Below are 24,148 nucleotides of genomic sequence, written 5' to 3'. Positions count from 1 at the left end.
GGGCCACTTTCTGCAATGCCCCTTCCCTTTTCTCCTCCAGCAGGTCCAGACTTAAGCAAATCTGCTCGTCATTTTGCTCCTCGGTGAAATATTCCGTCCGATGTGTTCCCACTCCAACTTCTGCTAGGATTACCGCCTCATGACCAAAAGCTAAAGCGAACGGGGTTTCCCCTGTGGCGGTTTTGTGAGTTGTCCTGTAGGCCCACAGTACTCCTGGTAGCTCGTCAACCCAAACTCCCTTTTTCTCTCCCAATCTAGTCTTCAGGAGCTTCTTTATCACCTTGTTGGCTGCTTCCACTTGTCCGTTTGCCTGGGGGTGTACGGGGGTGCAGAACCTCAGGTCCACCCCCAAATTTTGGTAAAATTTCCTGAAGTTGCAGTTGTCAAATTGCCTCTCATTGTCTGTGATGATGGCGTAGGGGATCCCATATCTGCAGATGATATTTTTCCAAATAAAATCTGTTGTCTTTCTCTCTGTGATCTGGCTGAGGATTCCCATATCTGCAGATGATATTTTTCCAAATAAAATCTATTGCCACAATTGCATGTGTCGCCGCTCCTCGTCCCTTAGGTAATGGACCAATCAAGTCGATTCCCCATTGAGTGAAAGGCCACGGGGATGTCATAGCCGTCAGCTTTTCCGGGGGTTGTACAAGAACCTCGGAGAAGCTTTGGCATGTTTTACAATTCTTTGCCATCCTTTTCGCATCCTGGTGCATGGTTGGCCAAAAGTATCCTTGCCGGAGTGCCTTGAAGGCTAAAGTTCTTGCTCCCGAGTGATTGCCGCATATTCCCTCATGAATCTCCCTCAGCACATAATCCACCTCCTCATCATCCACACATCTCAAAAGGGGCAAGGTGAACCCTCGGCGATACAGCACTCCATCTAGTAGCGTGTACCTCGCTGCTCGGCATTTTAATATCCTTGCTTGCCTTTTGTCCTCCGATAAGATTCCATCCCGGATATATGCGCGGATCGGGTCCATCCATGACTCTCCAATGCTTACTCTCATCACCTCTATCTCCTCTCCTATGCTTGGCGAGGTCTTTACCTCTAGTGGAACTGACTTAGGAAATTTCGGATCTGCAATTGCAACCATCCTAGCCAACATATCTGCTCGGTAATTCTCATTCCGAGATATCTGCTTTACCTCCACCTCTTGAAAAAGCCCAACCATCTGTTTTGCTTTCTTTAGATAAAGACCCATCTTCTCCCCCCTTGCTTGGAACTGATCGCTGAGCTGGTTACATACTAGTTGGGAATCTGCTCGGATTTCTACCCTTTCTGCTCGTAGTGCATGTGCGAGACCGAGCCCAGTAATGAAGGCATCATATTCAGCTTGGTTGTTCGTAAGCTGGAATTCAAATTTTACCGCGTAGGATACCTCAACACCGTCTGGGCTTCGTATTATAACTCTTGCCTCGGATCCCTGTTCACTACGTGACCCGTCAACCATTACCAGCCATATCCCTTTCGAATCCTCCTGTTCTGCGGGTTGTTCCTCTTGGACTTCTTCCCCTGGTTCAACACAGTCAACCATAAAATCTACCAGGGCTTGGGCCTTGACTGCTCCTCGGGGACTGTAGGACAGGTCAAATTCGCTCAATTCTACGGACCATTTTACTAATCGACCTGACGCATCTGGTTTTTGAAGCACTTGCCGAAGGGGCTGGTCAGTCGTCACAACGATCTGATGGGCTTGGAAATATGGTCGCAGCTTGCGTGCTGTCGTTACCAGAGCCAGCGCCCACTTCTCCATTAGTGGATATCTGGTTTCTGCGTCTACCAAAGCCTTGCTTGTGTAGTATACCGGGTGCTGCTTCCCTTCTTCTTCCCTGACCAAGACCGAGCTGGTAGCCCGCTTGGAGATTGCCAAGTACAAAAGCAGCTGGTCACCCTCTCTCGGAGTTGAGAGTAACATGGCGAGGGCCAAGTATTCCTTCAGCTGTCCAAATGCCTCCTCGCATTCCGGTGTCCATTCCATCTTCTTCCCTTTCTTTATGATTTGGAAGAAAGGGTGGCACTTATCAGTGGCTCGCGAAATGAATCGGTTCAATGCTGCCAATTTGCCCGTAAGGCTCTGCACCTCCTTAACTGTTCGTGGAGACCACATTTCTATCACCGCCCATATCTTTTCCGAGTTGGCCTCAATCCCTCGATGGCTCACCAGGTATCCCAAAAATTTACCTGAGCTGACCCCAAATGCACATTTCTCCGGGTTCAGCTTCATTTCATACATTCTCAGCAATTCGAAGGTCTCTTTCAAGTGCTTCACATGATCTTTCGGTTCCCTTGACTTGGTGATCATATCGTCCATGTATACTTCCATAGTGTGACCGATCAATGGTTTGAAGACCTTGTTCACTAGCCTTTGATAGGTAGCTCCTGCATTTTTCAGACCAAAGGGCATCACCCTGTAACAAAACAGACCCATGTTAGTGATAAAGGTAGTGCTTTCCTCATCCTGCTCGTCCATGGGTATCTGGTTGTATCCGGAAAAGGCATCCATGAAACTGAGCAGACTATGACCCGCGGTTGAGTCCACCAACTGATCTATTTTTGGTAGGGGAAAGCTGTCCTTCGGGCATGCCTTGTTGAGGTCCATGAAGTCTACACACATTCTCCACTTCCCATTGGCCTTCTTTACCAGTACTACGTTTGAAATCCATTCCGGGTATTTGGCTTCCCTTATAAATCCTGCTTTCAGCAGCTTTTCCACCTCGGCATTTATGGCCTCGTATCTTTCCTGGTTGAAGCACCTCCTTTTCTGCCTCACCGGCCTTGCCCCTTTCTTGACTGCCAGCTTGTGACAAGCTACCCCGCGATTAATACCTGGCATATCCTCATGAGACCAGGTAAATATGTCTGCATGGGACTGTAGACACTTTACCAGCTCGCCTTTTATTGCCTCGCCCGATTCTGATCCGACCTTAACCACTCTGCTAGGGTCATTCCTGCTTACAACAACTTCCTCCAGCTTCTCAACAGGTTCCTGGCGACCGTTCTTTGAATCCCTTCGGTTATCTAGAGAGGTAACTTGCAGTGTTTCCTTGGCCGCTGTAGCATAGCAGCTCCTGGCCATTCTCTGGTCACCCTTTACTACACCCACAACTCCGTTTATTCTGTATTTTAGTGCCAGATAATGCGTGGACATTACGCATTGGCTTATTCTCATGAACGGTCTCCCCAATATCATCTGGTAAGGACTTCTTTCCTCTACCACGACAAAGTCCAGCATCATCATTCTTTCAAATGGCTTTGTCCCCACAGTAATCGGGAGTTCAATGACCCCCATGGGAGTTAACCATCCCCCTCCAAACCCCTTCAAGGATGTATTCGTCCGCTCCAGCTTCAAATCTGAAATCCCTATATCATTTAGGGCCGACTTAAACAGAATGTCTACTGAGCTGCCCGTGTCTACCAATATTCACCGCAATTCTGTACCAGCCACCAATGCCTTAATCACCAGTGCATCCTCGTGAGGATATAGAATGCCTTCTTCGTCATCCTCCGTCCACATAATGAGAACTTGCAGCAGTCTTGCCTTCTTGGCCGCTGGCAAATTTAAAAGCACCTCTTTGCCAGTCATGGCGTATCTCCCATAGTTCTTCCGTGCTTTGTTCGAGTCCCCGGCCAATGTTGGCCCTCCTGCTATCACACGGATGGTCGGCTGTTCACGTTCTAGATCCCTCTCAACTCCTACATCCTGTGGGTACTGTGATTCTATGATAGGGGACATTCCATCTACATACTCGTCCAAGTAACGGTTCCTCACTAAATCCTCCACCTGAATTTTCAGGTCCCGACATTGGCTGATAGTGTGACCGTGAGTGTCGTAGAACTTGCAGAATCTGCTCTTATCCCGTCGGTGAGTCGGTTTTGTTATTGGGGCTGGAGGGTACAGCAGGCCTCGTCCCTCGATCCTCTCATACACTTCCTCCATGGAGATCTTTAATGGAGTGTATTGTCTATATGCCAAGCTCTGGTCTACCAGCTGAACTGCTCGGCTATCATGAACGTCACCTCGGGCTGGCATAGTCGCTGACTGATCTGGTCGTCTAGCCCTGGAATTGGTTGTATGTAATGCTCTGGGAGTGTTGTGATAGGGGTCGGCAGCCATCTGCCGGAATTCTCGCTGTCGATCCGGGAATGGGGGATGCGGAGGTTGAGCCCGGTTGTACTGGAACTGTTGTGATCTCGGAGCTATGGGGTAAGGGCGGGACCGAGCTACCCCTTACTGAGGATTCCCCAACTCGCTTTCCCGACCCGCTCCCACTCGGAGCTCTCCTTTCCTTTCGTCTCAGCTCCTCCAGCTGTTCACTCTTTATCCTTGCCGATTTTTCTTCTTCGATTTCGATGTCCCTCTTTGCCTGCTCATACCCTGCTGAATAACTCTGCACTAGGGGGCTTCTCAGGTTATACCATAGCCGGCCTATCCTCACACCCTCCTTTAATCCCCTCAACGCCTGCGGGTGATTGAAAGCTCCCAAATCAAGTACAGCTCGGTGGTATCGCTTTACAAAATCCCGTAGGGACTCATGCTCATGCTGTTTTATCCCCATCAGTTCCATCATGTCGTCTTCTGGGGCTACTGCTCCTCGGAACTGTTCGGCCAACTCCTGGCACATCTGCTCGTACCCCTTTATACTTCCTCGGGGCAACTTGCGATACCATTCTCGAGCTCGTCCCTCCAGTGTCAATGGGAACACCCTGCACCTCTGAGCCGGTGTCAGCCCCTGCACACCCGTCATGTCTTTAAAACGCTCGATGTGCACCAGCGGGTCACTTCGCCCGGAGTATTTGAGGTCGGGGAAGCGGAAGTCTTTTTGGATTACGGTACCCATGATCTCGGTTGATAATGGAGATTCTTCATCTAGCATTATCCTCCAGCTCGGGGGCTTTCTCCTGCCCTGTATCTCCTCCATCACCTGTGCCAATCTGCGCACTTCCCCCTCCAATTCAATGGCACGGCCATGGTCACGTGCAGCTATCTGGTCTCGTTCCAGCTCGGCATTATGCAACCGCTGTCTGAGCTCTCCTTCGTCAGCACTGGCCCCTCGGCTATTGACTTCCAATACCTGTCCGGGGAGAAGTTGGTCCCTTCCTTCATTTAATCGTTCTCCTGGAACCCGGCTAGTGCTTCTGTGGGGATGCACCCCATTAGGTTGGTCTGCCAGCGGAGGGATTTCCTCGACCCTACGCCTCCGGAGGCTAGGTTCCGTTCCAACATCATCTCTCCTCGCGGGGGTTTCACAATCTCTTCTCCGTTCATCCCTCAGCTCGTATAGTATGGTCGTGAGAGTCTCCATTTGTCTCTCCATCCGTTCTAATTAATCTTGCATCACCCTCTCCTGGGCTTCATTTGCAATCTCCCGAAGAGTGATTGTCTCCCCAGCTTCGTTATCCTCCATCAAAGCGTCCTTCCTCGTCACATCCATGTCTAACCGTTCGCTGTTTCTCCGGTACTTCCTAATTCGGTGGTAGTTTTTTATCCAGCTCCCCACAGACGGCGCCAAAATGTTGATGCTGAAATCTGCTCGCCCTTGGACCGACCAGATTCTGTCACCAACATTTATGTTATCGACTGTTTGCTCGAACCACTAGGGTTGGAATCACCCTCCTTTCTCTCACTAGATCTGCGTTCACAAAAATGGGTCAGAGACGCCGGTGGTTTTGCCGGCGTAAACCCTTTGATGCCTAAGTTAGCATAAGGTGTTTACGGGAAAACAGTGTAATTTGGATTTAAGAAATTTGTTAGAAATTTGTAAGGAAATGGCCTGGTTGCAATTTGGCAGCGTTTTCCCTCTCCCAGATTTTCTGTCCCATTCTTCGTCGATTTCTTCTTCTTTTATAGCCGCTGTCCTCACGTTTCCGTTTGCCCTTCATCCCACCTTTTTCGGGTAGTGGCAGCCCCTCATGGGACTCTAACTGCTGCGTTATGGACAAACGTGGGATCTCGCGTCTCCCGCAACGGTTCTGGGAAAGCGCAACTGCCGCGATTCTGTGAGATCGTGTTTTCGCTTTTTGGGGGACGGGTATCGGCTCGGTATATACCTCTGGTCAGTATTCGTCTGTGCTCGGCTCATGTTGCCCCCTGTTCTGCTCGTACCATTTGGCTGAGGTGATTCATGCCGGGGTGGAAATAATAGCATGGCCGACCTGGTGCTTTTATTTGCTTAACACCAATTTCTGGAAAAATTCTTAAGTACTCTAGGAGCATTGTTCATCTTTTATTTGCTCCTTTCTATACATATATTTAAACTAATTATAATGACACACATATACATGTGGTAAGTAGTGAATAATAGTGTTAGCATAGATTTCTCACTTATTTCTACAACCTTTGTTAAACAATAAAAAAATTAAAAAAATACAATTTAAAAAAATCTAGCCACCTGCGACACTAAACTTTAATTCTGGACTGACCTTACTAGCACTAGCAAATTTTCCATCAATTGGGACCAAAACTCCTCATTTATTTGAATTGATTTTAGTGAGATTGATATGATAGTATCAAAATTAAAATAACATCAAATGAAAAGAGGTAAAGAATAATTTTAATATGGAAATCAAAAAATCATTAAATTAAATGGAATGAATGACAGATAATGAAAATGAGTTAGTAATAAAAGCAGTTGAGATTGTAATGAGTGATAAAACAAATGGTGGTTTAGGCAGTGACAATAGTGGTGAAAGGTGGATAGAATTTTTGGAAAATTTTTATCATATTTTTATCATTTAATAAAAATAATTTTAAATGTAAATAAAATTAACTAAATAATAGAGATTGATAAGAAAAATTGAGGTGTAAAATATCACCTCTCTTTCGTCATCTCATTGTTTGTAAACCTTCAACTCAATGTTAATATCTTGGGCCATGGCCATGTAACTTAAAAAAGTCAACGCCATATGTTGGGACCACCCGAATAATGGCCTGACTGTAAACTAAGTTACATGGGATGAGCTTATAAATTTCATCTATAGATCCTTTTGGATGTTTTCAAAAGTCGAAGTGCATAAATAAAAGCAAGAACTGTTAATCAAAATTTGCTGAATCTATTAAAACATTTAAATAAATATCTTACTATTCTCTTTGTTGGACAAAAAATAGAATAAGCCCAATCAAAATCCAAATAAATTTAATCTCAATAAGGCCCGTCTAATAAATTTACTCTCAATTAAGCCTGCAAAATGGTGAACAAACCACATAGAATAATCTTCCTAAGTAACAAGGTTTCAAAGTTTAAAGAGTCCCAAAGTCCAAGGCTAAAAGGTTTTAAAGTCCTAGGATCCTATCATAAGACGAACCACTTAGGATAATTCTCTTAGATGATGAGACTTCAAAACCCAAAAGATATCGAGGTTCTAGGCTCCTATCCTCAGACAAACTACTTAGAATAAATCTCTTAGGTTCTAAGGTTCCCATCATCCCAGAGTTTTAGTAAAAACAACCTAACGTTAAAACACTTCTTTCTTAAATCTATAAACAAGTTTGCACATTCATATGTCAATTAACGTGGGCACAAACAAACAAACAAACAAACAAGTGTTGCCAAATATGATAAGAATAATGACACTTGTCATGAAAATAACTAGAACTCAAGTCAAATCAAATTCGCTCATAAATATACCTTTCTTTCTCACTAAAAAATAAGAAAAAAATGGACTCAAAAGAAAAAACACTAACTAGAACTCTCTAATCTTTCTCTTTCTAAATTTACATTTCCAAAAGTCCAATGACCGACTTAATCGGCGGAGGGTTTACACCAGTAAAGCCGGCTCTTTGATCTTTTTTTTGTGTTTATAGAGTATTACTGGACAAACACATTCTCATTATCTAAGGAAGTGAACTCAGAAGATGATATATAAATGCCCATTAAGATCGGCCCAAAAGATAAACTTATCATCGTCAAATCCAGCAAAGAGAAACCCAAGTCCTAAGAGGATCGTCATCAGTTGGAATTTTCACATAATAAATTGGGACAAAATTTGCACCAACACTCTTCATATTGCAACTTTGAAATTAAACCATATCATAGAAAGAGAAATACTCTCGTCACTTTTCAGTTCTCTACGAGTTTAGCATTATTACAACAAAACCAGACATAAACATGAATCAAAGTTGACAGAAACTAAACTTCCCCAACGATTAGAAATCAATTGGTATAACTTCTGGCACATGAACTGGGAAGTTATCGATTTCATCCATCCAAGGATTCTTCTCATGAGCAGGATTGATAGTCCTCAATGCACGCCACACAGCACTGTTGCATTTGAATCCTGATCCGAATGCTATCTGCCAAGTCCTGTCACCTTTCCGAATTCTTCCCTTGGCCTCAAAGTAAGCCAATTCATACCACAAACAACTGCTTGAAGTGTTCCCAAATCTGTAAAGAGTCATTCTTGAAGGCTCCATAAGCCATTCATTGAGTTTGAGGTGCTTCTCTACTTCATCTAGCACAGCTCTCCCTCCAGCATGGATGCAAAAATGCTCAAAAGCCAACTTGAAATCGGGAATATAGGGCTTGATTTTCATTTTAAAGATCTTTCTTGCAACCAAAGTCAGGGAAAACAGGAGTTGCTCAGACATTGGAAGAACCAACGGTCCGAGGGTGGTGATATTAGTTTTAAGGGCTTCTCCAGCAATAGCCATTAGGTCTTTTGAGATTTTGACTCCAATTCTTTTGGACTCATCTTCTTGTTGTGAAACACAGTTATAACTTTTGTCATCGGCACCCTTGTGTGTGCGGAGGGTGTGAAGTAGCTCATACTTTGCACGGCGGCGATCGGATGAGCGGTTGGAGAGGAGGATTGCAGCGCCACCCAATCGGAATAGGCAGTTTGTGAGAAGCATGGATCGGTCGTTGCCGCCATACCAATTCATAGTTATGTTCTCAGTGCTTACCACTAGAGCATAAGAGTCTGGTGTTACCTGTTACATGATATACACAAGTTGACTGAGTCTTCAAAGGTCATTAAAAGATCAATGAAATTATTGTACCATGTATACATATAATTAAACAAATGAAAGAGACTCAAGCTACGTTGTGCTCTCCGAACATTAATTAATTATTCATTGTAGCATTAACATGGTACTGACGTGGTATTTAAGAGTGTGACATTGTGTTGGGTGCACACTTATGCAGACTGGAAAATGAAGTCGTACACAGTTTGAGAAGAGAAATTTGTGCGGAACGGAAGTACCATTTCGTGAACCACAGCCATTCGTTTGTGAAGGTCTGGTCCCCGATGGGGCCATTAATTTTTCTACTTTGAATTTATAAAATTTATAATTTTAAATTGTGAAATTAGGGATTGTGGTACACATTAAATATGCACAAATGACAAGTTTTAATATGCCCAGGCAATACACCTACCCCGTGTCAGTTTTTATTTTTTTCTCAGTTTGAAAGACTGTTGATTGAGTTGAACAGAATAGTATTTTTCCGGGGGATTCGTAAAATAAGTAATGCCAGTCATGGATCGGTTACGGCCACTAATAATAGGACGGAATATATGTGTCTATATTTATTGCGATTTTAAATCACTAACAGTCCGTAGATATACTAATAAGGATGAATGAGAGAGATAATTTCTTTCTTTTTAACAACTTTCTTCGTACATGTATAAGAAATCTAGATCTAATTGATTTATGCCAAGATAAACGTATCCTTAAATTTTTTGAGACATTGATTCATAGACAAGTAAGGTTTTTTACCTTTTTCTTAACAAATAGAAATAATGTATATTTAAGTGGATCTTCGGATCGATATACATATAAATCATTACAATATACAACCAGATAAATTATTTAAACAGGCACAAAGTAAATATTTTTTTGTAGATTACAGTCTCTCTCAATAGATAAAGGTCTGCTAAGCATAGCTCGAATCTACACCAACTAAGCAGTGAGATCTCTACTTGTTTTATGAAAATATATATTTTTTTTAAGTTGAGTAGTCCCCCAAGACGATACCCGAATTTATGCCCTCTCACTTTGATTAAGGGATCGATTCACCCCTCGGCAAAGGCGTAAAATGACCAAGATTGAATTTATATATAATTTCTAATACCATGACTAGAGAGCTGAAGAACTATTTAATGCCATTAAAAGGAAAAATAAATGAATAAATAAAGAAGCTGAGACAGACAAGAGAGATAATAGTGACGAACCTGTAAAAGCCTTCGGGCGAGGTCAATAGAAATAAGACCAGCACTGCAACCCATACCACCAAGATTATAGCTCAAAATGTTGCCTCTAAGCTTGTAGTGATTCACAACCATGGCAGATAAAGATGGTGTTGGATTAAACAAGCTGCTGTTCACCAAAAGAATCCCAATATCTCTAGGCTTAACCCCAGTTTTGGCCAAGAGCTCGTCAATTGCACCAACTATTACAGCCTTTGTCTCCTTCATTGCCAGCGCCATATTTTTGTTATCCAATGGGTTGTCGAACAAAGATTTTGGGCCACCTGACATTTTCCCAATCCCTGATCTCTCCACGACTTTCTTTTGAAACGCTAAAGATTCTTCAGTAAAATAACCATTTTTGGCAGCCATTCGAAACAAACGTTCTGCACTGCACATCTCAGATGGGTCAGGCTTGTAACATGCAAAGTTTACCAAGTAAACTGTTCTTGGCCGACTCATTAAATAAATGGTTGATATAAACACAAGAGAAACCAAGCATGCAAGCAGTGTCAGGAAATTGAACCGAAGCTCGTTCCATAGCTGAATGAAATCATCAACAGTTAAAGTTGAAAGATGAGTTAAAAGAATGCAAAGGAGTGGGACGAGCAAGAGATAAAGAGCGTTGGAGATCAGATAGTGGTAACCAAGCTTAACGTATTTGAGCTTGATGGATACGAAGAAGTTGGGAAGATTCTTCTGCTTTGGTTCATTTTGTAAGTTTTGTTGCTTCTCATTTTGTAAGTTTTGTTGCTTCCCACTAGCCATTGTTATTTGACAGCAAAATGCAGAATGAAACCCATATTGAGCAAACCACCTACATATATAGAAATGAGCACTTAATTAGTAGCCATGAAAGTTCAGAAGTTAAAAGAGAAAGCATAATTGCACTACGGTCCCTTTTGTTTACTGAAAATGCAAAATTTAATAGTTTGTAATTCGTGCCAACCAAGTCCTTTTAGTTTTATTTTAATTAAAACTTAAGTAGTTGATCGTGGAGGATTATTAATATGGAGTTAATAACACTTTTTCCTTTTGGAGAATGAGCTAATACAGCTTTAAACTGATGTTAAATATACCTAGAATCTTTTTTAAAGACAAAAAAACGGACATCAAATTTAGCGTGCTTTGCTCTCCTACATGTTCTAAATATTTCCTGACAATAAAACTTACGTACTCATACTAAAACCCAAAAAAAAAAAATCATCTCCAATTTATCATTTTTTTTAAAAAAAAAATTTCATGTTCAGTCAGTACAATAAAAACTTATCATTAAGCATCAAATTAAGTCTCAAAACGACATCATAAAATCTTACGCTGCCACATATTAAAAAACGTTATAAAAAAACAAAGCGTTAACTGGAATTGTAATAAATTAATACCAGTTTACTTTTTTCTTTTAAGGAACTAAGTATACTTAATTAGTACCGAGTTTTTATTATTCCATCACGGTTCTATCAATTTATTCTCCCAGATCAGCATTGCTAATCACATATGCGAGCGCAACTGCTCTTAGTCTTGCAAATGCTACGTCACTCACCAAGCTTCATGCCCAACTCCAACGCAATTCGCAAGCTATTTTGAGTTTTTCATTTTTTTTAGCATTTTGATAGATTTAGTTTATTTGCATAAGTATGGTAATTTGATTTTTTTGTTTAATTGATGGATTGTTTTGTTCATATTTCAAGAACTTATATTGATTTGTTTAGGGTTTAGGAGAGAAATTGACGGAAAATCATTTTTTTTTTTCTATTAATGTGTTAGTACAACTACGTGTCAAGGTGGGTCAATGGACCCAAGTGGCAAAAAAGAAATTTGGAGGATTTTTTTTAAATTTAATTTGTAATAAATAGCAGGGACTAGCAAGGTGAAAATCCTAACTTTTAGTAGTGCCTCAAAGAAATCCCTAAAGGTCCACTATATGAAAAGTCAATGCCAGATAGGGTTTTTACAAATGTAGTAGTTGAAGGAGCAGCAGCTATGGCCCAGAGAAATTTATAAGCAGAAGCTAACTTTGAATTTCCATGTATGGGATGACATAAATGTTAATGAAATTTATAGGTCGGAGAGAGAAAAAGCAATTGAGCAACTACCCCCTGGAAAGATTTTAAATGCTTAATTTTGTTTGATTGCATGCATCTGAAATCATGAATAGACTCACTTCATTTTAGTCATTGGATAGTGACTTCTGATAGGTTTTAGTATAAAATAAGAGTATTAATGACAAATTATTGAAAATGTAACATTCTTTTTCTAACACATTCTTTTTTTTTTTTAATTTTTAGCACCTCCCCCAACATTTACCGTGTTGACAGTGCAAAAAGTAGTAATGTATTATTAGATATCTTTCCTACTATCTATATTTCATTTGGTATCTTATTATATGTGAGGGTAATTTCATAAAAAGGTATTTAAAATTAAAAAAATCAAAAAATAAACTCATGACCGAGTTGGCGATACTAAACACAGGCTTGTTTAAATTTTAAATTTCCTATATAAATTTTCTATTTCCGGTTTCTTTTAAATTGTATGTTATTTTTTAACGCTGTTGATACTAAACATGAGCTTGTTTTGTCGCAGAGACTGTACTTTAGAAAGTCAACTCAATTTTGTTGCAAAGAAGAATTGAGAGGGTACTGGATTATGCATAGTTGGTGAATTGTAGTGATAGGAAAGTGCAAAGATCATGGCTCTCAAGCCGTTGGATTGGTATTGTCGACCGGTGGCAAATGGGGTGTGGACAAAGGTTGTGGACAATGCCTTTGGTGCATACATACCTTGTGCCACTGATTCTTTGGTGGTCTCCGTTTCCCATTTGATTCTTATGGGCCTGTGTTTCTACAGAATATGGTTGATCAAGAAAGATTTTAAAGTCCAAAGGTTTTGTTTGAAGTCGAAACTCTATAATTACATGTTGGGGTTTCTGGCTGCTTATTGTACTGCTAAGCCTTTGTTTCAATTGATCATGGGTATATCGGCTCTGGATTTGGATGGACAGTCTGGTCTGGCTCCATTTGAGGTAGATTATCGGGTTTATAATAGTTAATTACTTGTTGTGATATCAGTTTTTACTTTCTTTAATGTCATATCTTGTCTCCCTATTTATTATCAAGTTTGATATGCCTCCCTGTCAACGTGAATGGGGAACAGTGTTGCGTATAAGGGTATATCTCTTATGTACAATGGAGAGAAACCAAATGGCTCCAATATTTCTTTCAAATAGAATTTACTTGTCAGTCTGAAAAAAATAGCATCTACTCTCGTCCTTCCTCATCTCTTTGGTGAATGAATTTTGCTTAGTTTTAATTTTAGTCGTTCTACCTAGTTGCTTGAAATTTTTTGAAAGATGGATTTGCTCTTCAAATGTGTATTTTTTTTTTTTTTTATAGTTTTTCATTTAAATTGAATTTTCAGCATCAATCCCATGTCATATTTACTTACCAGCATTTAAACATCATTCAAATATATCACTAGCATGCTTTCCGGATGATCTCTCTGTTTCCGTTTCTGAAGTAAAAGATGCATATCCAACCGAGCAGGAAAGAATGAGTTGTTTTGGGTGTATAAAATCAATTAGTCCTTGTATGTTTCTCAATCAAGATTATGGCGATTGATATGTTCCTTTTAAGTTAATGTTCTAGAATTTCCCAGTGTCAATCACAATTTGATCAACCCATCAACATGATACTCGGCGATCACTTAATTAAGGAGGAGATCTTAGAATTATTGAAATTTAAAATTCTACATGCATTCTACTAAACTGTGAAAGAGATACACCACTTCTCTAAGACTGCAGCATTAATTATTACAACAAAATCATACATAAATAGTTACTAAATTGGCATAAACTTCCCCAGCGTCCAACCATTAAAAATCAATTGGCATAACTTTTGGCACGTGAACTGGAAAGTTATCAATTTCATCCATCCAAGGATTCTTCTCATGAGCAGGATTGATTGTCCTCAACGCACGCCACACAGCACTGTTGCACTTGAATCCTGATCCGAATGCTATCTGCCAAGTCCTGTCACCTTTCCGAATTCTTCTCTTGGCCTCAAAGTAAGCCAATTTATACCACAAACAACTGCTTGAAGTGTTCCCAAATCTGTAGAGAGTCATTCTTGAAGGCTCCATAACCCATTCATTGAGTTTGAGATGCTTCTCTACCTCATCCAGCACAGCTCTCCCTCCAGTACGGATGCAGATATGCTCAAAAGCCAACTTGAAATTGGGAATATAGGGCTTGATTTTCATTTTAAAGATCTTTCTTCCAACTAAAGTTGCGGTAAACAAGAGTTGCTCAGTGTGGTAATATTAGTTTTAAGGGCTTCTCCAGCAACGGCCATCAGGTCTTTTGAGATTTTGACTCCAATTCTTTTGGACTCATCTTCTTGTTGTGAGACACAATTACAGCTTCTGTCGTCGCCGCCCTTGTGCGTGCGGAGGGTGTGAACTAGCTCGTACTTTGAACGGCGGCGATCAGATGATCGATTGGAGAGAAGGATCGCAGCTCCACCCAATCGAAATAAGCAGTTTGTGAGAAGCATGGATCTGTCATTGCCAGCGTACCAATTCATAGTGATGTTCTCTGTGCTCACCACTAAAGCACACGAGTTGGGTGGCAACTGTTATGTACAATGAAAATTATTTTATTCTCGTGGCTTCAAAATTAATAAAAATTTCCCAAAATAATTGACATTAAATCCGGTCATCTAAAATTATATTATTTTTCAGATTTTTTTTAAAAATTCTTATAGGAAATTTAATTCACGCTAAAAATAACTAATAATTAATCAATGAAAATTTATTGTCCTTTACGCATATAGGAAGGAGACTTTACGTTTGCTATGCCAAGTACCCGCATAGCATTAAACTGTTGTGTGAAAAAGCCTAGATGATCTATACATTCATATAGTGAGACATTTGTTCGAAGGCAATCAATATTCGTACTCATCAGGGGGAAAAAAAATCTACCAATTGTACCGATGGCCCACGTGATTTCATTAGTTCTAAATAGCCCTGAGAAGAGATCAATTAATGCATGCTATAGATCACCAAAAATATTTTGCCACACTTCTCAATTTTTTCATTACATTAATTACTATCGTGAACTCTGAGAGACTAGAGGAATGTAAATAACAGAAATAATGAAGACAAACCTGCAAAAGCTGTTTGGCGAGGTCGATAGAAATAAGACCAGCACTGCAACCCACACCACCAAAATTATAGCTCAAAATGTTGCCTCTAAGCTTGTAGTGATTCACAACCATCGCTGACAAAGATGGCATTGGATTGAACAAGCTGCTGTTCACCACAAGAATTCCAATATCTCTAGGCTTCACCCCAGTTTTGGCCAAGAGCTCATCGATTGCTCCGATTATTACAGACTCAGTCTCCTTCCTTGCCTCCGCCATATTTTTCTTATCTGCTGGCTTGTCCAACATGGCTTTTGCGACGTATGCCATATTCCCCATCCCGGATCTCTCTAGAATTTTCTTCTAAAATGATGAAGTTTCCTTTAAAAATATCCCAGTTTTGCTAGCTATTTGCATGAAAAGTTTTCCGCTGCACATTTGAGATGGATTATCAGGCTTGTAACAAGCAAAGTTCACCAAGTAAACTTCTCTCGGGCGACTCATTAGGTAAACGGTCGATATAAACACAAGAGAAACCAGGCATAAAAGCAGTATCCCAAAGTTGAACCTGAGCTCGTTCCATATAGCTCGAAGAAATCATCAACTGTTAAAGTTGAGAGATGAGTCAAAACGATGCATTGGAGTGGAACAAGCAAGAGATATAAAGCATTGGAGATAGTGATAACCAAGCTTCACATATTTGAGCTTGATGGATAAGAAGAATTGGGAAGATTGTTCTTCTTTTCTTGATCAGTAGCCATTATTTGATAGCCAAAAACAAACCAAAAAGCCACTAAGAAAATCATTTAGATGCATGTGTGTGTGTGTGGATAAAAGTTCGGAAATTAACTTAAGGAGGATTCTAGCGGAAGCTAGTGTATATGAATGGAAGCCAACAAAAGAAAGGGGAAGTGTAAGCAAAAGCGATGGCTTGCAGTATTCAGAAGTGAATAGAATTTAAAGGGCGGAGAGAGAGAGCAACTACCTCTGTCAAATTCTTTAGAGTTCTGCTATTTGCCCCGGGTCAAATCCCGGGTCAAACCCCGAAAGTAATAAAACGATGCCGTTTCAATTTCGTTTTTTTTTTGTTTCATCCCAGCTAAAACGGCGTCGTTTTAACTGGGTTAAGGCTGCGAAAGCATCAGATTTGTCACCAAGAAATCATTTGCAACATTAATTAACAAGGGTAAACAAAAACGAACTCCAGTTTAAAACAACAGAGACATACATTGTTCTTTTTTCAAAATGAAGCAATAAGAGTGCAGGCACCAGAAAAAAAGAAAAAAGAAAAAAAAGAGAGATCCAATTTCGTAAGATTACAACATACAAGCTCTTAGTTGCCTGCATTTTCGTTCTTTCATCTTCTACCAATTAATAACTACACAATTGCCTTTGCTACTTTCAAAATAAAAATTATAGCAATATTAAATAAGAAAAAAAAACGAAGAAACAAGAGGGTAAAAATATACAAGCTGGAGCAAACAAAAGAATCCATAAACGAGAATCATTTTGGTTTGTTCTCCACGCATAACCTCCAGCTACAGAACCATATTGATGAGAAAATTTTGTTTTGCCTGCAATACACAACAATCAAAAAATTTCTTGGGTGGCCGTGTTGTCTAATGCGTCATCATAGGAAAGAAAATGGCTGAGGAGGAGGTCGACGTGAGAGTAGAGGAGGGTTTGTGAAGAAGATGAAGAAAGAGGTTTGTGAATGAGAGAGATGGGGGTTTTTTGCAGAGGGGTAAAACGAAGAGGAAGACAAAGCAGTTGGGTTTTCCTTGGTTTTATCTTTTCTAAGCGAAACGGTGTCGTTTTATAGAGAATCAAAACATAAAAAAGGCATCGACAAAACGACGTCGTTTAGGGCAATTTCGGGGTCTGACCCGGGGTTTGACTCGGGGCAAGTAGCATTTTCCAATTCTTTAATGACATGTCTGACGAACTTTAATACGTTAAATATATGAGAACTACTATTTGAACAGGGGCAAGACAATAGAAAGATAGAAATATAAGTACTGTTCATGCTATAATAACACCGTAGCATACGAAATGACAATATTGTTCATATTATAATGTTGTCATTTCTATTTTCCTGTTGTCTTGTTGCTGTTCAAATGGTATTTTCCTAAATGCATATGCATGGGTTTCAATATACTTATGAATCGATTAAGAATGTGTCATCGCCTTTTAATCTGAGAGTTATTAATTAGGAATAATGGTAGATAGCCCAATCCAATCCCATCTCAACCCCACACAAAAGTAAATAAGAGAAATTAATAATAAAATTATCCTAAATTTTGAATTAAAAAAATTCCTAAAAAAATTTATCTTGGTCGGTGATATCTCACTCTCTAGACAAAGCTTAAAAGAATGGGTGCGAGTCTGCAGCAGTAAGAATTCATGTTTCTCTACCATTATTGGGTTAGTATATATTTTCTGTAAGGAAAACGCTGTGAGCAGAAGCTTTATTGGTTCGGTTCATACAAGTGCTCTTGATCGTCACTAAAATACAAGCTTCTTGTTTTGTAATTTTTTTCCCCTTTTTATGAAAGGCATTGTGTACGTAATTAGATCAGACATAAAATTCACATGAAGGACCCTGTCACTTAAGAATTTCTCCAAATGCAAAAATTAAGAACATAAGATAACTCTCCTTTTTCCAAACCTAGAATTACTGCATGTGCAAGTGTTTATTCATAGCCGATTACATGAAAGTCGTCTTGTATTAGTAGAACTTTACTTACGCTGATGAAATTAATAACATCTATTTTATCATTCACATTAACTCACTTTGTGAAAAATTCCTCTCAAAGTGGTGGCCATATATTGATGAATCTCAATAATATGGTGAGATTATTTAATTTATTAGATGCACATCGTGTAAGAACCGTGTCACTAAGAATTTCTCTAAATGCAATCGACATAACATAACTCTCAATTTTCCAAAAATTCCTCTCACAAGTTTTTTATTGCTGTTATTATTATTATTATTAGGGCAACTATCCACCGACCACATATTTTTTTAGACTTTTTAAAAAATACACATATATTTGTTTTGGATAAAATCTCGTTTAGTCACTATATTTTAATATTAGTGTCCGTTTAGTCCCTAAAGTTTTTAAAATACTTCAAAACATCCCCAACATTAAATTATTAGCACATTTCCTCTTACTTTTTGTTGCTTTTGACTTAATTTTTACAATATTACCCTCTTACAATAATTTTTTTTGGGCATTAGTAAAAAGGAAAAAATTATCAATTTAATCTCAAAAAATAAAATAGAAACAAAATTAATATATGTTACTTTTTGGGAACACACTGCTCAGGAGTTAATATATTAATTTTTTTTAATAATGTCCAAAAAAAAGTAATTTATTTATTTTTACAATAAATTTTTTTTGGACACATGTAAGCTTTCACAAAAATTAATATGCATTCTTTTTGTTTTTATTTTATTTTTGGGATTAAATTGATAATTTAATTTTTTCTTTTATTAATTTCATAAAAAGAAATATTATTGTAAAAGGTATAATATTATAAAAGCAAGTCAAATGAAACAAAACATAACCACAGGGATGTCAATAATTTAAGAATAGGGATGTTTTGATACATTTTAAAAAATATAGGGACTAAATGGGTACTAATATTAAAATATAGGGATGAAACGAGCTTTCACCCATTTGTTTTTGGCTGATTTCCACCTGAAGTTATAAAATGTATCATTTTTCCACTGCCGTCTAAACTCTGTGAGAGAAGTTAATAGAATGTTAACAAAATGACTATTTTACCTCTTAATGTAAAATTACTATTTCACCCTAATTAAATGAAAAAAAAATTAAATTACTTCAATTTTTCTTTGCAATTTCGAAATTAGATAATAAGTTAAACAAAATAATCTGAAATATTTTTACCTTTTTTTCTCTTTCTATCGCATTTAAATGACGTTGATTTTTGCTATGCAGGTGAAATGACAATATTACCCCTATGACATCAGCAACGCTATAATAGAATACAAAAAGACGTGGAAATGTGCAAGAAAATGTAACTTCTAGTGGAAATCAACCAAAAAAAAAAAAGATATGTGTATTTTTTAAAAAACTAGAAAGAACAGATGGTCGGTGGATAATTTTTCTTATTATTATTATTATTATTATTAGTGAACCATTACAAAATGAGGGAATATATTATTATTAATCAAGTTGGGCAAAAAAAAAATTCAACTCAAACCAGTCAACGAAACATATCTTATAAGTTACAAAAAATTAAACAAAAAGAAGAGAGAGAAATAAATTTTACTGAAATTTCTAGTGTGATTTAAAAAAAAAATTACATGAGGTTATTGCACAGATTACAAACATTAAATTTTATCTAGTACTGTTCAGATTCTAAGTCTCTTTAATATTTTAGAGATGTCTACTCTACTTATATTTCGAAATAGAAAATATTACATTTACTCATTTATTTTTTATAAGTGAGAAAAAATTAAGCAAAAAAATTAAGCCTCTACAACATTTTGTGAACCACTTCTCTCACAATCTCTGGTGTAATTTTAATTTTGAATAAAAAGCGTAGAGAAATAGAGTTAACGTGAACTTTGAAGGCAAGTTGAAAAGACCTTTCTTTTATTAAAAAATAAGAGTTGTGCTAGCCATATAGAAGAACGATAGAAAAAGAGGATAGAACGGCAGCCCATGCTGCCATTTTAGCTCTCCTCAACTCTCGCGCTTTCCATCCAAAAAATAAAAAATAAAAAATAAAGGAGAACAGAGAAAGAGGAAAAGTAGATCTAAAACTTTTAGCTCCCTCCACCTTATCCCTCCAGACTCCTCTAGCATTTCCTTCCGTCGTCATTTTCTTCCTTCTCTCGAACGACGTCGCCGACAACAAGACCGCCACCGACGCGACCACTGACGACGATAGGTACTATTTCATACACTCGTACATAATTTTCTGAATAGATTGAGTTGTGTAGCTGACAGAGGGATTCTATTAAATTAATCTATCATAAATTGATTCTAAGCCTAGCATTTTCTATAATTGTATAGCCCTGTCAGAGTAGAAATTGATTATATTATATGGGTACGCCTGTAATAAAGCGCTGCATGAGATACAGCGGAAGTTTAAGTCCCAGCAAAATATATGAATGATGCAGAGAGTCAGCTACATCCCCAAATGCTACATGCAGATGCTACTTTGTTGTTTGGTCTATAGATGTAAGTTCGTATAATATCCTAGCAAATGTATCAGAATATCTGCCATCTGAGAAAAGCATCTCTGCAAATGCATTCTCGTATGCAAGCAGTAAGACCCTATTCTGAGGCTCGGAGACAAGACTCTCAAGTATCATTGCTGCCTTCCTGCAAACTTCTGGCACTGGATGCAGTGTCTTGATCACTTTCAGTAGACGATCAATTGCCCTGAGGTTTGAAGGTGGAGAGTAAAATCATTTCAGAGACAAAATATAAAACAGCAAAATTCTAACTAATATTTCCTTTTGCATTGCTATAACGTAGGAAATCACCATCTCTCACTAGCAAGCTTCAATCTGCAGTCCACATTAACTTCTGCAAGGTTATAAAGTGCACCAACAGCAGCAGCTTGTGCATCAAATGCTAAGCTCATAAGATCAGCCAAACGCTTATGTATCTAAAATGTTCATAGGCACTCATGATAAATAACTCATATACATAAGACATAATTTTAAACAACGGTATTAACCTATGGAGCAAATGGAAGAAGAAAAGGCTCATTATCAGAATTTATTATCAAACGCCTAAGTGATTCAGTAGCCGCACAATGCCAGGCTTTGAAAGGTGATCCCAGAATCCCCATGATGGCTTCAACCGCTCGTTTCTCTCTGCCTGGTAGAAGGTATTAAAGAACTAGACAACATAAGTTATACAAAGTGGAGTGCCACGTGATAAAGATAAGATGAAGATAAATATCTTACGTTATTTTGATGTAAGACTGCTTTGATGAGCTAACAATTCAAAGATCAAGCAACGGAGCCAAATTGACAATTGTCTCAAGGGCGTTTGTTACAAGTTCCTCATACTCTGCCAACAAAACAAAAATTTAGAGACATTCAAAAGTATAACATAGATAGAAATGTATTTTCTCTAGGAACTGTAAGTGCACCTCGTTTTCTAAATAGAAAAGGAATTAAAAGAAAAGATGTAATGTCAAAAAACCATCAAGAAGCGTACTTAAAATGACCTGAACTTCAAATACTTATTTTCCTTTCTCTAGTACACAGAAATTTATCTTCCAAATTGCAGTATCCTTTTCACATCCAACTTATCCCATATATTTAGATCTTACCTTTTAGTTCTCTGTCTCCATAAACTCTTCACTCTTGAAAGCATATTCAAATTTCTAGAATGCGATTTAGCGGGTCAAAACTTGAGATGATTTGTAAAAGCATTGCATTTGTGGCAAGCGGGACTATTTATAAGTTAAGAAAAATAATTCATGATCCTGAATCTGTAGTTAACCGAAGAGATGCTATTCCAGTTTTCCAATTTCTTCAAGCTTCAGGTAAAAAATTTCAACCGGTTAAGGTATCTTCTGATAACCATAGACTTCCTAAACATGAGCTGCTGTATCTTTGTTATCATATTTTTCCACTGATTCTTGACTTCATCCAAATAGCATAAATCTTGTCAGCCACAGTCCGTGATTATCAAGACACTTAGTGTAAACATCCTTTATTCACAATTTCATGTTTCTTATCCACAGACATCCACAATGAAATTTTTTGGCAACATTACTACTTCTCACCTGTGACATGATCTTCAATGCATTGGAACATCGTTTCCAAACAATGCCGATGTTGGGCCACAATGACTTCATTTTCTGGCATGAATGAAAAGTTCCGAACGATATTTGAGGTACCAACAGCACACTGCTGCTTCTCTGCTCGCCCCTCATCGTCTAGATTAAAGAAACCGTCTTCATCAAACCACCACTCTGAAGAACGAACTCCAGCCGCATTCTTCTGTAATAACGAGTCGGTAGCAGAAGAAGCAGACCCCACTCTACCAAAAAAAAACACATTATCCCCAAGTCATTATCAAAATCCGTAAACCAAATACATTTTTATTCAACACAAAAATGCACCTTATGTAACTTACCCTGATCGAGGGAAAGCATTATTAATCGAGCCCAATGCCTCAAACTCACTCCCGAAACCTGTTACTAAAGAATTCGTACCCAATGTTCTAGCCCTAGGTCCCTTAGAAAGCTCTTTAGGAAGCGCAATGTCACGCCAATCATCAATCTGTTTTAAAGTAACCCAGTGATACAAAAAGAACATCGAGTTCAAAATTCAAGAATTAAAAACCAAACTCTAAAATTATTTGGTAAATTTCATTAACCTCTCAATAGCAATAAGAATGAGCAAATTTAGAGACACATACAACTTGAGGGAGAGCATCAAGTAATTCTAATGTTCATTTTAGGGATGGTAAAATCTTTCACGGGTTTGGGGCCTCATGGAGCCCCACCCAAATAGAGAAAATTTTGAATAATTTTTTGGGAATGGAGTTGAGAATGGGGAAAAAAATAATTCCAAATTTTTAACGGGGTGGAGTTTGGTTTTATATTCCCCATCCCACCCCCACCGGCCACCTCAATCCCCATTATATATACATATTTTTTTAATTCTTGTTTAATAATTCTTGTTTTATAAAATATAATGTCAATTAATAAATTTTATTTTTATTTTTATGTAATATAAACATGATATAACTAAAAGAAAACTTTACAATATAATTATTTTTCGACTCTAAAATATTGTTATGTTTTTTTTTCTCTTTTATGGTGCTGCTCTTTTCAAATATTTTTCAATTTTGATATCATTTTAAGATATTGTTTTAAACTTTTAGGAGTTTTTTAAAATAATATAAATACTTTATAATATGGTGATAATTTTATTTTAAGTCTCTAATTTTTAATTTACTGAAATTATATATCTATACTTACTATAAAATAAATAAATAGGGAATAAGGTGGGGATAGAGAAATCATTCTCGAGGATTCTCATCCCCACCCCACTAAATTTATTGGGGAATAGAGGTGAAAATTTTGTGGAGTGAGGAATATGGTAAACCTCCCACCCCACCCTAAAACTATATGATAAATTAAGTATCCGTTGGAATAATATATTTCCACTCGTTTCATTAATTCAGCTAACTAGTGGTAATTGTTACTTCTTTAACCTTTATGGGCAATTAAAGTTTCTATTTCTTAATTTAAATGTGGTGATATAAATATTTTACTTCATAGTTTCTTATTAATATTTGAGGCATGATGAAACTTGTAATGTGTAGCATAGCAACCCGAGCGATGGCATACACGTTTAGCTCACGTAACATATTAAAGAGCTTCATTTAATTCAAAAATCTGTTGCTCCATTTGCGTCATCTTTCTCAAGTATTTGTTTGTTGAATAAGCCAAAAGAAACCATGATGGGCAGAAAGAAAACGGACAAGTGGAACAGTAACAACCATAGAAAACTTTGATGAGAATTGACTAATTCTGTCCCTCCATGACTCTACTGTTTTTAAGATCTTACCATAGTACGTTCGTGTGAATTCATGGGATCATGGGTCACTTTAGAGGCATTTCGGCCCCAATCATAAGGTCGTTCAGTTAGTACTACGACTGTCACTGCCCCAACTAGACAGATAAGACTTGAGAGTAAAAACTTTCATCCTTACCAACACATCCATTGTCATGAGTTTAACTGGTGTCTACATCAAAAATGATTTTTGGGTGGGGGTTTTCAGGTTGCTTGCCAACATCCGCTTGCTAACACCCA

At 38.2% G+C, this 24,148-nt stretch overlaps 1 protein-coding gene and 2 pseudogenes across 1 annotated transcript; all 3 read right to left on the bottom strand.

Annotated features, from left to right (window-relative positions):
- Nucleotides 1–7,998: 7,998 nt before the first annotated feature.
- On the bottom strand, nucleotides 7,999–10,963 carry LOC18032665 (3-ketoacyl-CoA synthase 11). Its single transcript, XM_006420013.2, has 2 exons — nucleotides 10,175–10,963; nucleotides 7,999–8,933 (listed from the first exon to the last, which is right to left on the bottom strand). The coding sequence occupies exons 1-2, from the start codon at nucleotides 10,955–10,957 to the stop codon at nucleotides 8,151–8,153; spliced, it is 1,566 nt and encodes a 521-aa protein (XP_006420076.1). The 5' UTR covers nucleotides 10,958–10,963; the 3' UTR covers nucleotides 7,999–8,150.
- A 3,011-nt stretch (nucleotides 10,964–13,974) lies between these two features.
- Nucleotides 13,975–16,234, bottom strand: LOC18032397 (annotated as a pseudogene).
- A 3,794-nt stretch (nucleotides 16,235–20,028) lies between these two features.
- On the bottom strand, nucleotides 20,029–22,968 carry LOC112096760 (annotated as a pseudogene).
- Between the last annotated feature and the right edge of the window lie 1,180 nt (nucleotides 22,969–24,148).

The sequence above is a fragment of the Citrus clementina genome, unplaced genomic scaffold, assembly GCF_000493195.1.
Source record: "Citrus clementina cultivar Clemenules unplaced genomic scaffold, Citrus_clementina_v1.0 scaffold_9, whole genome shotgun sequence".
NCBI lineage: Eukaryota > Viridiplantae > Streptophyta > Magnoliopsida > Sapindales > Rutaceae > Citrus > Citrus x clementina.
The sequence above is the reverse complement of the archived record's forward strand: the minus strand, read 5'-3'. Positions and strand labels throughout refer to the sequence as shown.

What these genes read in the sequence shown, in the direction of transcription:
- LOC18032665 (XM_006420013.2), bottom strand. Translation starts at nt 10,957, where the DNA reads ATGGCTAGTGGGAAGCAACAAAACTTACAAAATGAGAAGCAACAAAAC. An exon ending in TCGCCCGAAGGCTTTTACAG is followed by an intron (nt 8,934 to 10,174) that starts GTTCGTCACTAT and finishes ATCATGTAACAG; the next exon opens with GTAACACCAGACTCTTATGC.